This window comes from Leuciscus leuciscus (assembly GCF_965113295.1).
Source record: "Leuciscus leuciscus genome assembly, chromosome: 7".
NCBI classification, from domain to species: domain Eukaryota; kingdom Metazoa; phylum Chordata; class Actinopteri; order Cypriniformes; family Leuciscidae; genus Leuciscus; species Leuciscus leuciscus.
In genome coordinates this window covers 21,417,292-21,435,057 of record NC_138731.1, presented here as the reverse complement: position 1 = coordinate 21,435,057, position 17,766 = coordinate 21,417,292, and the positions used below count along the sequence as shown (strand labels likewise).

The 17,766-nt window shown below is 36.8% G+C and overlaps 1 protein-coding gene across 3 annotated transcripts in view; it reads left to right on the top strand.

Moving 5' to 3' along the window:
* Window positions 1-4,434: 4,434 nt before the first annotated feature.
* The window catches only part of LOC309503712 (uncharacterized protein), a 16,049-nt gene continuing 2,717 nt past the window's right edge, over window positions 4,435-17,766 (top strand). Inside the window, exons 1-6 of one of the 3 annotated variants that reach the window (XM_082176485.1) lie at window positions 4,435-5,148; window positions 9,484-9,927; window positions 16,166-16,213; window positions 16,317-16,531; window positions 16,612-16,771; window positions 17,025-17,142. In XM_082176485.1, the coding sequence (XP_082032611.1) occupies window positions 4,638-5,148; window positions 9,484-9,927; window positions 16,166-16,213; window positions 16,317-16,531; window positions 16,612-16,771; window positions 17,025-17,128 (1,482 nt within the window). In that variant the 5' untranslated portion in view covers window positions 4,435-4,637 and the 3' untranslated portion in view covers window positions 17,129-17,142. Of the gene's footprint in view, window positions 5,149-9,483; window positions 9,928-13,713; window positions 14,431-16,165; window positions 16,214-16,316; window positions 16,532-16,611; window positions 16,772-17,024; window positions 17,143-17,766 lie in introns of those variants that run through there. The other 2 variants (XM_082176486.1, XM_082176484.1) reach the window with 2 other exon arrangements.

The following is a 17,766-nucleotide window of genomic DNA, read 5'->3' as shown; positions in this document are numbered from 1 at the left end:
AATAGTAATTTTTTGCTAAAAATGACTTCAGAAGTGGAAAACGTTGCTCAAAAACGTACATTTTCACACAAACTGACCACCAACTTTCAGAGGGCATATTTTAAGCTCAACTGTCACAAAATTGAGCGCACAGGATTGTGGGATATCAAAGGCAGCGAAGGATACATCTATGCTGCCTTCAAAAATAGATTAAAGGGTTAGTTCACCCAAAAATGAAAATTCTGTCAGTAATCACTCACCCTCATGTTGTTCTAATGCCGTAAGGCTTTCGTTCATCTTCGGAACACAAATTAAGATATTTTTGATGAATTCTGAGAGCTGGCTCAATAGGCTTCTATGAGATCGAAACTTGCAGCCCCAGAAAAGTTAGTAAAGTGGCTGAACCACAAGTTTATCAAGCGACGAGAATACTTTTTGTGCACAAAAAGTATTCTCGTCGCTTGATAAACTTGTGGTTGAGCCACTGTAGTCACAAAAAGTATTCTCGTCGCTTGATAAACTTGTGGTTGAGCCACTGTAGTGACTTGGGCTGGGTTTCCCGATAACGTTGTCTCTTAGCGCGCTACGAAGACTCTTAAGGTATAACTTAACTAAAGGTATACCATTACTACGCGTGTTCCCCGGACTATACCTTTGAAAGCTGCTTAAGATATACCTTCTTACGTGCGACGTTACCAGGTGCTGTCCGTGGCGGTGGTGCTGAATTGGTTGATATCGATGGCTCGAGAATCAATTATTCTCTCGTGCAGGAGCTGCTTCACTGCATTAGAGACAGCTGTGTTTATAAAAGAAGAACTTCCGGAAATAGTTGGAATTGCATTTATTAGGACTCATGGGATATTATAAAAAATAATCAAAACTATAATAGCCTATAATAGCCTAGCCAACATATTTTAAAATTGAATCATATATTGCTGCCACAATAACCATTTCAAAATTTTTACGTGTTTTCTTCTCTTTCCCATTTTTGTTCGCTGAGGTGGAGCTGCGATGAAATAGTGTTCTTGTAAATACTTTCCAGCATTTCAGTAATAAAAGTGTACATCTTACATACGGTGCTCGGTAGTGATCAAAAAGGATTTAAACAGTGAATTTTGAATCTCTTCTTGTAAACTCAGAGATGTGGATTCAGACGGCAATTAAATTCCCACACGACCTGTTTGTCAAAAAACAATTTGGCGGGTTGGGTGAGAAAACAATGGGTTTTCAAACCAAACAACGGGTTGGGTGAGAAAAAACACTGACATTATGGATTCGGACGGCAATAAAATCACTTACCCCTGTAAATGTTTAAAATATCGTACGATCCCCAAGATAAACAATTAGCGTCCGAATAGGACTTAACTGACAGTCTGCTTTCACTGGCCTTTGAAAGCGCTCCGCAGACTGCGCCGTCTTTTAGAATAACTATTCGCTGTATCGCTGCCCTTTAATGGTTTGCCAGCTGATGTACCTTTGGATAATATAATAAAAAATCTAACAACAATCCGTATAATGACAATTTTATTCTTTGCATGAAAACACTTGAATTAGCCTAATTGAACACTGTCTGGGTGTATTAAAACTTCAGAATTATATTCGTATAGACCTGCAACAGTGCTAAGGTAAAGCTAAGAGTGGTCCAGACCAACCTTCCGAACGTATGACTTACAGAAGGTATAGCCTACTTAACTAAGAACGTTTCGGGAAACACGTATTAACGATAAGGTACAGCTTAAGGTGTAACTTAAGAACGACGTAGCGTTAAGAAGGTTTCGGGAAACCCAGCCTTGGACTATTTTAACGATGCCTTTACTAACTTTTCTGGGCGGCAAGTTTTGATCCCTTAGAAGCCTATGGAGTGACAGGCCGTGATCCTGCTCTCAGATTTCATCAAAAATATCTTAATTTGTGTTCCGAAGATGAACAAAAGTCTTACGGGGTTGGAACAACATGAGGCATGAGTAATTACTGAAAGAATTTTCATTTTTGGGTGAACTAACCCTTTAAGGTATCTCAGGAGACAGAAAGAAAAGCTAACAATGGATTCGGACGTGCCTTCATGTCTTCCCACCTTGAAATGCATCTACGCAGCCACCATTTCAGAGCGGTATTCAAGGCGTATCCCATCATGCATCATGCATGTTCAGGAACTCATGCAGGTGTCCTGAAATCATGAGATGTCAAGGAAAACATTCCACTGCAAGTTAAATTAGATTTAACATAAAATGTTGCATATTTTATTGCAAGTGCAAAGAAGTGTATTTACATTAACAACTGCTTTTTAGAATTAGAACCACCACAATTAGCCTAATTGTGTCTTCTGTTACATAGGGACTACTGAACTAACATCTACAAGTTTATTTTAAAATGCAAAGTATTACAAATCTAAATAAAGCTCTGTAAACAGTCTTGCATTTTTGCAACATAAGTGTGAATTATTGGGTAATCAAAAGTTCAACTCGCACTTGCGGTCTTCTGAATACAGGAAATACATAAAGTAAGTGGTCAAGTGCAAGACCGCTAGTGTGGGCATTTAGGGCTGTGAATCTTTGGGTAGACAGCGAATTGACTCGATTCACGTTTCATAGGTTTTTCGATTCGATTCAAGAGCGATTTTTGCAAATTCAGAATGATTCCATTCAAGACGATTCACGTTAAATTCGATGCGATTAATTCAATTCGATTCGGCATTTTTTATATGCATTCATAGGATTATTGAAATGCTTCCCCAAATGTGTCTTTACATATAGCGGCCTTCAGGGGGGTCAGAGAGTGGGGGCAAAAAAAAAAATACTTTTGTCCTTTAATGTTAGTTCATGATAGTTCTTAATGTAGCTATTATTATTAACGTTATTTTAATAGGCTATAAAAATTGGCATTTGTAGAAATGTACATAGGCTTTAAAAGTATTGTTAGTTCATGCTAAATATTGTGTGGGATAGTGTTTATGGCTACACAACCTGTCTATGTTCTACACATAAACAAACAAACTCAATAACTGTTATTTGATAAATATGACTAAATAAATAATAGGCTACAATAATATTATTGTATAAATAAATAATACTATAATATTATAGTAGGCCTAAAACAGTAAATATTTTCAGAATTCTATGCTCACTGAGTTAATTAGTGAAATTTAAGGTATTTTTAACATGTTGCAACCGTCCCATGGTTGTGTTGCAACTGTCCCCTGGGTTGGGGTCAGTTGCAACATTTGGCTTCTTCCATTCAAATAAATACTGTGAACGATATGTCATGTAATCATCTTTAAATGGTATGGGTAATTAGCAGACAGATGCAAGTTTAATATATACAAATTTGGTTGGTCTAGTCCTGTCCAAATAGTCTCTGAGTAACTGAGGGAAATGCAAAAAGTGTTGCAACTGTCTCCCTCTCCCCTACTTGCAAACTAACTTTTCACAGCGCATTTTGTGATGGTATTTCTTCCATCTTACCCTAGTGAAGTACATGCATGCAAAAATGCCATCTCCATAAAGCATGACTGTTATGTACGCTTTTATTCAGACAGCATCACTATTAGGTGCGTTCCATTCGACCGTAAGTGCTGCGAAGTGGACGTCACAGGGTATTTCGCCATCTTAAGTGAGATTCCAATCCGAAGGGAGCGAACGTGTTTAGTTCGAAGGGCAAACAGCATAGGGAATAAGGGAACATCGATATGAGCTAACCAGAGCAGAGCAGAGCCGTTGGAAGAGATTTGAAATTTTAAATGAAAAATGATAACGGCTCTGAGTTTACGTATGGATTTGAGAATTCATAAATATTGTAATTATTACAAACTAGTGTAGCCTATTTATGAATGGTTAGGGTGATGAATGTTACATTTCCATAGTCTATTGTTGTATGAATATCTAAATAAATGAAAAGTTTTGAGAATCAGCTGAGGCGCCGTCATTTTTTTATTTGACTTTATTTACCTCAGGAATGTTTGTGATGCAGCTGCGCGTGGGAAAGAAACCCACGTGTCGAGATATCTAAACCCACGAGATATCTAAACCCACGTGTCTGACAAAGACCGATTACTAAAACCATATTAAGAGCACATTTATATAACCAAATCAAAATGTATTTTCATATTTAATGACAGTTACTGTACAGCTTCAAATATGTTTATAGTCAATTAAAGTAGTCTATGTAATTATTGATTAGATAGGCTACATACTGTTTTGTATTTATATAGGCCTATTATATGATTTTACATTTGAAAGTAAAGTAATTACAATATTTATTTGTGTTGTATCATAATCCGCAAGACCCCTTGGTTGCCTTTCTTTGATGACGTTGCAGGGCATTCCAAATGAGCGATTATTGTCAGCGAAGTCCACTTCAACTGATATACCGTGTTCAGGGAGTAGTGCACACTGCGTAGGGACCTGTCGAATGGAACGCACATTATATGCTTCCTACTAGGGTTCATGTAACATTACTCCTGCTGAACCGGATGTGATTCCTGCTCCGTCTCAGTGTTGTCGTTGCGTGGCCAATCAATGGCGGACGGAGTCTGTGCGTTTGTCTGGTAAACGTAGCCTACGTTTTGCACAAAATATAGGCCTACTCGTATACATATCAGGCATTAAAATATATATTTTTTTGTCGCGTTTTCGACCCAGCTCAGATCTGCGCACGTCAACATGGATGTGAACTTGACCATCTCTCTTATGCGGGGCCAAATGGGCGCTGTCATAGAGAAAGCCGTGAACGTTGCGGTGGAGACCGTGTTAGGAGAGATGATCCGGGTGGTCGGGCTCAAATTTGAGGAGATCAAACGGGAGATGACCGCTAAAGAGAAAGAGAATGAGAACATCCGGAGAATGTTGGAGACGTCTCGCTGTCAGATGAAAACAATGCGCAAGTACATTAGCGTCCTGGCTGCTAAAGACGCCAACCATAGACTGTATCATGGAGATGGAGACATGGCAACATCCACAGGGATGCACTGCAGAAGAGTCCCGACGAGCACTGTGTCAGTGTGTGCCAAAGCCCCAAACCCCTGTCCCAGACCGAGAGTCAATGAACCTGCCCCTGTAGCTGGACCCTCATGGGTGAGACATCAGATGCACATGTCCAAAGAAACCTTAAGAAATGAAAATCACATTGCTGATTTCCACATTGAAGAGATCCATGGACCATCAGTTAATAAAGGTATGAAACGTCAGCTGATAAACATGTATGAGTGATGCAGTACCTTTTCATATTCCCATCATATATTAGATTAAAATAACAAGGATGAGATAGAAATCATGTTTGTTAGTTTTCTTTAATCAACAGTATCACAACATAAGGCTTAAATTGTTAGTTCACCCAAAAATAAAAAATATCCCATAATTTACTCACCATCAAGCCATCTAGTAGTATATGACTTTATTCTTTCAGCTAAACACATTCAGAGTTATATATAATAAAAAATACCCAGGCTCTTCCAAGCTTTATAATGGGAGTGAATATTACCTTCAATTTTGAAGCCCCAAAAAAGTAGGTCATCCAGGTACTTTTTTCCTACTCTTTTATGAATACTGTTGATTCGGACATACCACTTTTGTCACAAAACTGTTTTTCACCTACTAGCCAATATATTAGGGAAGTATGCGATTTTGGATGCCTCCCTACTCGTGTATGGCCATTACTGGAAGCCAGTGAATATAGTTTATAAAGTTATAAATAAGGATTTTTAAAATGTATTTACTTACGCATAGCTTCAGAAGGCCTTTGTTAACCCCCTGAAGCTGTATGGATATAAAGCTTGGAAGAACCAGGAAATTATTTAATATACCCTACCTCTGATTGTGTTTGGCTGAATGAAGAAAGTCATATGACATATGAGTGTATACCATAGACTGTAAAAAATATGGACAAAGCGTCTGTGACGTCACCCATAGACTTCTGAAGAACGGTTTTGAGGCCGTTTATGGGGGGTATGGGCGGCGCCATATTTCAATACAAATGTTCAGAAAGGATAACTTACAGGTATGATGTGTTGTGTCAGATCATGGCCGAGACGTCAAATTTCAGGAATTCCACTCGGCGCAGCCTATGCTCGTTGTCAGCTGTCAATCAAGCTGTCAATCGCGCCCTTATTTGTCATACATTTTATATCTAAATACGATCTAAACTAACGAGTTAGAAAAAAATTCACCCCCCTCACAGTTGTCAGGCACTCGGAACCTATCGAAAAATACAATAAAAGTCCATGGGACCAACCTGTAAAAACATGAATTTATGCTGTGAAAACGGACATTTTAACATGGGGGTGTATGGACATTTGCTCCCTTTTGGGACCTTCCCCTAGCGGATTTTCGATGTATTGCAGTTTTTCGCACTTCCGGGTAGGCTTCATTTTTCAGATTAGAATGTTGCCGCTTGGTGTATACACATAGGATGGGTTGAGGGTGAGGAAATGATGGGATAATTTGAATTTTTAAGTGAACGAACCCTTTAATTTTAAATAATTTCATTACTTTGGTTTGAGTGAGTATTGTCACTTTTGCCGCTAAAATAAAATTGGCAATTTATTAAGAAATATTCCAGATGGTAATTTCTTTTTTTCTCTAATTGAAATGTTTTCTTGGGAATATCACTTTTAATTTGTACATTTCCCTTTACTTTCCATCCCGCAATCATTCTGCAAGAAGTGACACAATTTTTGCTGGAGACATTTCTAGCTAGGTATTAGAAGTTGATTAGAATACTTTTGTGATGTTTTGTTGAATTATTTGGTTTGTCTTGCGCTTTAAACATTCTATTATGTTTAAATAAATGACAGAAATGGGTGTGATTGTCCAAATTTCAGCTGTTAATCCCTCACTGAGCAATAGGGGTGTAAATATTAATCGATTCGTATCGATGCATCGATTATACAGCCGACGATTCGATGCATCCGCAAAAGTATCGATTAATGTGTTTATTTTGCCTGTCTATTTTCAGCATCTGCTCCGACATATGCTACTAAACTGCGGGTGGCGCTAACCTCATTATTGTCTTCTACTTCACACGCGTTCCTTACGTTTCACAGTCTATCTATGTTCACACACATTGTTGAGTCTGACTTTCAAGAGCGATGGAACCGTCAGAGCGAGCTGGCAATGACAGTGAAATGTTACACACTCCAGTTGGCGTCAAGTCATGGGTGTGGAAGTATTTTGGCTTCAGGAAAAACACATACTCCGCCCGTTTCACACATACTCCGTTTGCAGTGCGTATGCGGTGCGTACCGTACCCATGTTAACAGGTTAGAGCTTTCACACTGCACGCGGTTGCGGTCCGTTTATCCGTTCCAGTTGCGGTGCATATACAGCAGTGCAGAGATCGTTTCCACACCGAGTCTATTTCTGCTGTGCTGCAAACGCTGAATTAAAGTGACAGCGCATGTTACGTGGTCAAAATGAACACAGATTGACATGAAAATGTAGTAATTTCACCATAAATGCGTTTAATTAAATAAATTGTTGTATTCTCACCATAAATGTATTTAATTTAATTCTACTATTTTTCACAGTAATCTTTTTTACTTTTAAGACCAGGGTAAAGCAAGGAAAACTACAATTTACCTCAACAAGGCGACATAATGAACAACACTTGTCTCATTCGTGGAGGTGGAAGATCAATTTCTTTGTGACATGCAATTGTATTCTGTATTCTCAATAAAAGGCATATTTATTATTTTTGTTGATTTATTTGAAACTTAATAGATAATGTAAACATATCTAGTATTGAATCGTATCGAATTGAATCGTATCGCGGGGAATTCTGAAGTATCGAAAATAATCGAATCGTTGGCTTAAGAAATCGGTATCGTATCGAATCGTCATGAAGGCTCCGATTTACACCCCTACTGAGCAACTGTAGCTCTTTATTTCCATGCTGTTGGGTTTCATCTTGTTCATTTTCTTGCCATTGTGTAAATCATTTCTTAAACTACACTTTCATGCACTACAAATTTTATAGCAATACTTCCTTAAATTATAACACAAGCACACTGTACTCATTTTAAAGAAGTTACAGAGCTGCATAACAGGAATGATCAATACTATTCCGCTGTTAGTGATGATGATACAAGCAAATATCGCTACAAAACAACAAACAAATGTCCACATGAATATGCAAGAAAAGCACTAAGGGACTGTTTACATGAAGGAAACCCTTTTATACACTACACTGTTATAGTAATACCTCCATAAAATATAACACAAACAGATTCCTTTCTAAGAAGTTACAGAGATCAAGGTGCTGCACAACAGGAATGAACAATACTATTCCATTATTCATATATATATATATATATATATATATATATATATATATATATATATATATATATATATATATATATATATATATATCGCAGCGATTGGTGGATACATGCAACCGTATCTTGCTGAAAATTGATGGATTGCAGCAGGACACTGTAAAGTACACTACTACTTCACAATAAATACAGTGCACGATATATATAGATATATATAGAAGTATATACGCTGATTTCACGCAGCCGCCATTTTGAAATCGAAAGTGAGGCTCCGGTGGGAAGAACCCCGGAAGTAAAGATAAACAACAATGCCTTGGATTACCAACCTAAAGCTGCTGCCGCGATTTACACTATTGGATGTTACTATTCAATATAGGATATATATATAGTTCATTCCTGCTTCTTTTTTTACATTCTGAATTATATATAAAAAAAAATTTTTATTTATAAATGAATTTCACTGTATATAGTCTAAAGTATGAAAGAAATGTATGTACATTTTTAGAATTGACACAACATCATTAAACACAACAATACGCCATCGCATTCACGACTCTCCTGTGATTAAAGGCGACACTTCCGGTTTTCTTCCCACCGGAGCCTCGCTTTCGATTTCAAAATAACGGCTGCGTGAAATCAGCGTTTTTTAAAAAAATTTAAAGGCCGATATTGATATTTCGAACAGGGTGGTAGACTACATATACTATTTAACGATGGCACATATCATATGCACAAATGACTGATTTTCTATAATCATTTATTTTATACAATATTTATTTACTATATAGCCACTGCAAGTGTGCTTACATAGTCCACTTGAGAATCATTTCAAGAATCATTAATGTAATATTAGAAAACGACGCTGCAGAGTTTCAAAGTGGGACAAACTGACTATTACTAGAGTTAATCAAATCTTTTGCTAATACTTATAGAAGTTTGTTCTACACCCAAAATGATGCCACTTCTTGAATTGTAACAAAAGAAAACTAACAAATATTATTTCAATCCCCATAAATGTTAGTTTAATGTTTTATTAAATATATATGGACAGTTAGGATGGGGACATGAAAATGAATTTCATTTCTTAAATGACCCACTATCACTGCTCAAAAGTTCAAGGAAAAGAGTTTAGGAATTTTGTAATGTGACTATTATTTTCAATCAGGCAGTGTGTATTATACTTTCCTAATGTTTTCTCTCAACTCAACAGAAAGTGACTTTTGTTGTTTCCATAGTTGATAACTCAAGCCCTCACCTGGTGGACAGTCAGGCGCTTCTGTCTGAGACCAGTGATCCAATATGGGGTCAAACCCCTCTGGCCTCTGCAGAGACTGGGCACACAGACATGCCCGACAGCAGCGTCCTCTCGGCACCCATGATGGTAGATCCAAACATGTCATCCCAGACCACAAGCACAAGTACAGTGACCTTTGGAGCACCATCGCTGAAGATCAAACAGGAGGAGGCCGAGGTTGAAATTGTCTGTGTGAAGGATGAACCCGCTGAAGCTGGCAGCATGTCTAGGCTTGAATATTCCAACCCTGAACTTCATCATCAAGTGGGGGAACCAGAGCTTGGGCTCTCACTAGATCTACCTGCATCCTTCCAAGCTCTTCAGAGTCCAGGCACTTCAGCAGACCTTGGAATCCCAGCATTCATCAACATGGACCCAACCACCTGTAAGTATAAAATTAACATTTTTACACTGGTTTATTTGGGGTATTATGAACATGTAGATAGTAGAGCCTTTTCTCAGGCTTTTAAATCCCAGATATCACACATATGTCACCAAGACATGTTTTTTTTAAGTATGGTTGGCACAATATTTATTGTGTAAAAGCTTCAAAGAATAATTCCATTTAAAAAAAAGCTTGTTTTTATTTTATATACTGGACAAGGGAATGATAATGACAGTATGAAGTTTTTATAAAGCTGATTCGAACAATCCTGTTTGGTATAGGGGCCAGAGCATGTGAGCGGAGTGGAGTGGTGAGAATCTCCGCTCATCGCTCACGGAACTGTTCACCCCTCCGCTCCCCCGCTCTAAGCTACATCAGGCCGCTCCGCTCATTATCGCTCAGCGCTCAACGCAGTTTGATCCGCGCTCCACTCAAATCGCCCCCCGCTCGCTCCGAAAAAGGAAAAAAAATCTACATGTATATCACTGTTAGCTTAGACCACAGCCTTACCTCCTAAACAACTAATGAGCAACAACAACATTTTTCAAATTGAAATGTTTTATTTCAAATTACAGGCCTATGTAAGAAGGAATATAGCCTAAACAAAAAGGGATAAAACGAATAAATGGGCCTAATAATATAAATAAAAATTATATAAACAAAAATATACATATACATTTTTTAAAAGTAAATTAACTATAAGGCCAGAATTTTGATAAGTGAACTTTTGCACAACGCGCACGATTAAAATTTAAATTGGCTTCCATACACACAAACTGCTGTAAAATTAAACGAATAAATGGGCCTAATAATATAAATATTATTACGGACGACACAAATTCGGCTAAATAAAACGAAATACTTCAATGAAAAAACGAATTTGTTTGAATATTACGCTATATTTAATTTACACTTTAAGTTACCGTATTCCATTTGCTAACCTTTTGTTGCGTGTTCGCGTAGGTCACGTTCATGTTTTTGAGAGATGTGTCTTTTGAGATTCCAAAATGAATCTTTGCTGACTGAAACGATGTCTCCACATTCGTTTTCTTGTACCACATTATCATTGTTAGTTAGTTTTATATTAATAGTAGCCTACACCTGTAGGCTATGACTTCTCATTTTCCTTTTTGAAGTAGCCTACTTTATGAACTCCATTATTGAGCCGAGTTTTGACTGAAAATAGTCTACTGTTGATGACTGTGCAAGACAGATGGATCCTGGTTTAGGTTTGACTGAGCATGCTTCAGACTCGTGGTGTGAACTGAGCGAAACTGGAGCGAAATTGGAGCGGGAAATAAGGCGACGCTCCGTCCTTTTAAAAATGCTGCTCTGCGCTCTGTCCAAGATCCGCCCGCTCCCGCTCCCCGCTCGCTCCCGCTCCACTCCGCTCACATGCTCTGATAGGGGCTATATGTAAGAATTTTAATATATGAATTGCTTTTTATATTGCCAATGTCTGAACAGCTTGTAACGAAATGTAAAAAACGAGAAATTCCCCGACTTTAGGTATTCCATGAAAGCCTGCTTTTTGTGTGAAGGACTCTGTTTCGCTGGGAAAATCCAAAGGATGTGACATTTACGCGCACTCCCAAGATCCTCTCTTCAGTTCAATGACACATGAAATGAATGCAAATACAATATTCAGGATCATGCTGAAAGAGCTATTGTGTACCATAATGTCAATGTGTCATTCAAAGAAAAGGGATTAATTCAAACTATTGTCTCACATAGCCTGATCTATAGTCTCAAATATACTTTAAAATTACACTTATGATAGTTTGTTTTTATAATTACCTCATCTGTCAACATGATGCCGGTGAATCGCAGAGCTGGAATCGTCGGTCTCAGCAGCATGGATGATTCTAGATGATTAAGTGTTAAGTGAAGAACGAAAAAGAACTTCGCCGTGAGTATTTCAGGGCTTTGAATCACGTTCAGTCTCCTGTATGTTACTTGTGCTCGAGTGACGAGCACGAGCAATAAGTTGCTGGCTGCAGTTCACTGAACGGCCACCGGTGTTGCTAATAACAAGGGTTTCTGAATTCTACATATAGCCCCTTTAATACAGCAAGATAAATGCTAACCATCGGAGTATATTTTAACAGTGATTTTTTAATAAGGAATACAACGGTTTAGTTCACCCAGAAATGAAGATTCTGTCATTAATCACTCACTCTCATGCCGTTCCAAACCCATAAGATTTTTGTTCCATCTTTAAAACACAAATGTAGATATTTTTTATAAAATCAGAGAAAATAAATCCATATGAATTGAGCAATTGAACCGCAAGTCATTTGAAGACGCGATTTTTACGATGAACAGATCTAATTTAGGTTTTTTTAATATACATAAACAGTGAACATACAAATAGAGCTCTGAAACATGGTAAACAGAAGCTCAACCGTACGTGCTTGACATTAAATTACATCTATTCATTACATAAAGTGATCGTGACTCTTCATAAGACCCGCTTGATACATATGGATTTCTTTTATGATCCATTTATGAACGTTTTAAAGCGTCAGAGTTTTGGGTGAATAGTCTTTCAATGGAGGAACAGAAGTCAATCAGATTTAATTAAAAAATATCTTCATTTGTGTTCTGAAGATGAATGGAGGTCTTATGGGTTTGGAATGGCATGCAGTTGAGTAAATGATGACCATTTTTAACAAGCCTTTCAAACTTGTTTTTCAAAATTCTAATTAAATTGGAAGAAATGTAAAGTTCTGATCTGTGGTCAGACTGATTTTGCTGAAGTGGAAGTGCACCAAAAAAGATTTTGAAAATGACAGAGTGCTTCACTTTAAGCCAATCAAGACAAAGCTTTTATAATTACGTAAAAACTAGTGTAACCATGTAGAATTAACCAATAAAACACAAAAATGTACTTACTCTCATTTCATTAAAAAACTGTATGACTTTGTGACTGTATGACACAAATATCCTAAAACAACATCTAAGGGATATTCAAAAAAAAATGCAGAGAAAATATTTCAGAGACATTATCTGTCGTGTGGTTAGTGGTATATTTTTGTTTTGATACTTGGTTTTGATTGTGTGGTCCAAACCTGTCGGCCACAGACCTCTTTTCGCATTGTTTGACTCTGAACTGAGGTCCACGAGCACTAGCAGCAACCGCTGTTTACCACTGTAGCAAGAAGAAAACTTAAAGGCACTAAAAATGGAAATCATGGTTATTTTCACCAGTACCAATGGTTTGTCACTTTGGTTTTACAGTCAAAACTTACAAACACCTGCCATGGATATGTTGCGAAAGAGATGCAAAAAGTGAAAGTTGCTTTCTGAAGGCAATTTCTACAGAAGAGCAGCAGTGAGAAATTCATGAGCTGTTCATAATCACAACTTCGGCTGTATTACCAGTTGCAAAAGTGTACTGCAATCCACATGAACTGTACCTTACCGGTTTTTTAATAGGTTAGGATTTCAAAGCTCAATACTCAGTTTTGGGGTCTGAGTGTAAGGCAGTGACGCTGATGCTGTTATAAGCCATTTTTAGGCTTACACTGAACTTCAACCCTGTAACACAGAATTAAGGTTTGAAAATTACAAGGTTGAAATGGTCATTTTTCAACCTATATGACCATCTCTTAATGGTCATATACATTTTCTTTGAATAACAGAATCAATATTGACAGTACTCACAAAAGGCTGATTGTACATATGATGAATTCATACATATCAAGTCATGCTGAGTTTAAAGAATCTATTCATTTGGAATAAGGAGAAGCTGAGCAAGTCTTCACATTGGATTCCTTTTTTCAGACTCTGTAATGGCAAAAACAGCTGCTGAAAAACAGAGAGCATACAGGGCGAGAAGGGATGCTGATCCTGACCGCAGGGAAAGGTACCTCCGAACTGAGCGAGAGAGGTGGAGAAGAGATGTTGAGACAGGGAAAAAGAAGAGAATTGGTGACTTGTGTGAGAAGGCTCAGAGATGGAGGCGCAAGCAGTGGAGAGAAGCCAAAGAACGACAGAAGAGGAAACCATTTTTCCAAATAATTGCCTCCCCTCCAGACAGCCCCGAACCTAGTCTGATGGTGTTACTGCAACCCCGAAGAGGACCGCAGACAGACTGACAAGTCAGGGTCAGGACGTCCCAGGAGCAACTCTTCATGGCCTTACCTAAACCAGCATAGCCTTAAAAGTGAGGTGATCATAAAAGCACTTGAGTCGATCAACATTGAGGCTCCATTGGGTGGTCATTCGGGCACCCAGTAAAATGACTTTTGACCAAGTCAATGACCTGCACAATATTTCAGATGTAACTGAAAGAGAGAGAGGATGACTGAGATTCTGGGTAATCCATTGTTTATGATGGATCTTAACCTCCACTGACTGAACCTTGTGACATCTTGACATTTAAATTCACAAAGATGGGCCATGCTAAATGAATATGTTACTCATTGTATTACATGTGTTCTGCTATGAGGTACTTTGTAATGAGTGGTCAAAATTGAAATAAATGAATGAATTAATGTATGATTGAATCGATTAATGTATATTTCATTAACAGTAGACACTTCAACCCTGTTATCATTTTCAACTCTGTTGAATTGGATTCAGCCCTGTTACGTTTTTCCCCCCATCATTGTGTTTTTGTAATATTCTGCATATTTAGAGAGTATGACCAATATTTCATGCTTTGCAATAGCATTACTGAATATCTTTAGAATACTGAATCATGTGTTAAACTGTAACAGGAATATATATCTTTTTTTTTTCAATGAACAATTAACTTGGTAATTTGGGCCTGAGGTGGAAAATATTTCTTCTTGAGACCAGCAATAATATTTTCATGCAATAATGAATGTTGATTATTTCATGAAAATGGTATTTAAATGTTTTATTTGAAAAGGCCAAGTACACAGGGCATCCATTTCTGAGAGTTTTTGTTTACTGTAAGACCTTGAAAGTTACATCATTAAACTTTTCATAGCACAGGCCAGATCATGGAATACTTTGTTCAAAACATTTTTTAAAGGAGCTTTCAGTGAATGAGACTGATAATCCTTTTCTAATGAATATTCATGTTAAAATTGTCAGAATTAAAAAAATGTAAAAAAAATTCGAGCTGTGCATGTTTTAATACACATCGCAAGTCATTCAGTGAAGGGGAATCACAAGAGAAATGCATCAACATGAACAGGTGAGTCTAACTGCTTTACTTAAACTTTAAAACTTTAAAGGTCACCGTGTTTATCATATATTGAGACTTCTAATTACTGAACCGACATTCATGGTTTTAAGACCATTTGTTTTATTGCAGTACATTTTTAAACATTTCAGAATAGTGTTTTTAAATTTATACCATTTCAAGGTATGTTAAAGTTATAGTGGAGGATCTTTCCGAATTTTAGATAAGACCCGCCCTCTCCACTTTTTGAATAAGTTTGATTGATTCACCAGAATGATTGACAATTAGGAGGACCAATAGTATAGGTGATCCACCCGGAAGTAAAAAATCCTCTGCTATACCTTTAATATAGGTTTGGATAAATTATTGTAAAGGTAACAGGGCTGATGGTAACAAGAGTTCAGCTAGACAAGGAAAGGTCATGGCACTATATCCTTATTGAGAGAATTGAATGTGAAAACTTTACAATCATTTTCAATAATCAGACCAGCGTTTACTGTACAAAATGGTAACAGGGTTGAAAGAAGTATAAAAAGGAAACATGTCCTTGCAGCGTTGATGTTGCCATATAGACCAAATCCTATAATCTATGATACAATCTAAATAAGAGTTAGGAGAGCGTTATGATGGCAACAGGGTTGACGTAACCTGAGGACTCAACTTCAACCTAAATTGACAAATATATTAGAATAAAGGCTTAATTCTAGCTTTTACTTGTTTATATTTGTATTAAATCTTCTGTGTGTGTGTTCGCTAAGCAAAAATAAGTTAAAAAGAAAGCTGGGGACCGACAGACAAAGAAAATTCAAACTATTGTCTGATCTTCGTTTACAAAAATACCTGTAATTATGCATAGTGAAAGTATTCCTCGTTAAAAGTCATTGCTTAAAAACAAATAGGTGAATATTAGACCCGTTTCGTTTTGAAGAAGTTTGGGTCAGTTTTATTTTTTCTTTGATTAAATCGTTTAATTTCGGCTGCTTTTCAACATGAATCTAACAACAATTCAATTTCTTTGTTTTTCTGAAATGGATTAGTTAGAAAATTTGAAGTTTTAATGTTTGTAAATTTGTTTTACAGCCATGTCAGATGCAAGCCCAGAGAGTTTTGAAAATAATAAATGTACAGGTAAGTTTAATCTCTTAATTTACAATGTCGAGTTAAGCTCATACATTTATAAAGGTTTACTTGTTCAGTGTCAGTCCCAGCTAAATCACCTGTGGTATTGCAGCTGACGAGAGGGCTATTCTTGAGTGGCAGGGAGAAATGGACTGGAAAATCAACCACCTGACTGGATTGGTTCAGTGTCTTGTGGGGAACAAGCACTTTGAACCCCCACTGCAGATGGAGGATGAAGACAAAGATTGTGTCTTGCCTCTGATGTCAATGGAGGATCTTGACCGGTTGGAGCAAACACTTCTAGACAAAGGGAAAATGCAAAAATTGGTAAGATTCTTTGGAATTATATAAATAAAACAGTTTTTAATGAATTTTTATTTACATGCTATATTCAATCTCTGTTTTAGGTGAACAGATTGTCTGTTAGTGGAGGTCAAACTATGAAAAAGACCGTTGGGAGAATTTGCAACAAGGTCTTTGCCTCAAACGTGGCCAAACAGCTCAACTGGTGCGGACGTGGAGACAAGCGAGGCTTGAGAAAAACAAATATTGGAGTACTAATAATAGGTATGTCCAAAACTAATGGAATTCTTTTAAGAATAAAAGTATTGTAGTGATGTCATAGTTACATATCTCAGTCAATTCACATATGAATACATTTTAATTTTAACATTTGCAATGAATTTCTCTAACAAAAATGTTACAATTGCATACATAAACACAGTCAGACTTGTCTGTTCAGGTAAAGTTCAGTAATAAATGAAATAAAAATGTTGTTTTGTTTCTTTGTAAACTAATAACCTATCTATTTAACATCCAGCTGCAGCTATGAGGAACAGCGCCCTCCTGACTCCCACAGAAGCAGAGGCAGAGAAATGCATCAAAGACTACCTGCGTTTGGCCCCAGGAAGGACATCCTCCTAATCTATTGTAAAAATGTCAGTTTTGATTTATACATTACTTGTACAAAGAATTACTGTATTGCATACTGTTAAATAAATATTTTAATAACTACTTGATCTATTGTTCAGAAGTAGTAAATTAGGGTTATTAAAGTGTCCAGAGTCAGTGTCCATTTTTTTAAATCATCATTTTAAAAACCTCAGGATTTTAGACGAGGCTTAAGCCTAAAATGCATGTTTGAGCTGTTTATACAGAAACAGACTTGCACTGGCATATCTTAAAATATGTCAGTGCCATTGTTTTATCTCAAGATGCACACATTTAGAAAAGCTTCTCACAGTTTAGTGGCAAATTAAAAGATTGTATTTATTTATTTATTTAGATAGATAGATAGATAGATAGATAAAAATATTTAAAAGTATATTAATTATCATATATATATACTTTTAATTTGCCATTTAAAAAAAAAAAAATCTTTAGAAAAGCATACATTTGTACATTTTTACAGTCTCTGACATTATAATATTGCTTGAATAATTTTTAACAAATATTTAGAGCCAGTTGGATTTTTCTTTTCATTTCTCATCAACTTAACATTCTCAGAATCACACATACAAATATGTATTAGAAAACTTCTATAATCGTTTACTGATGCCTCT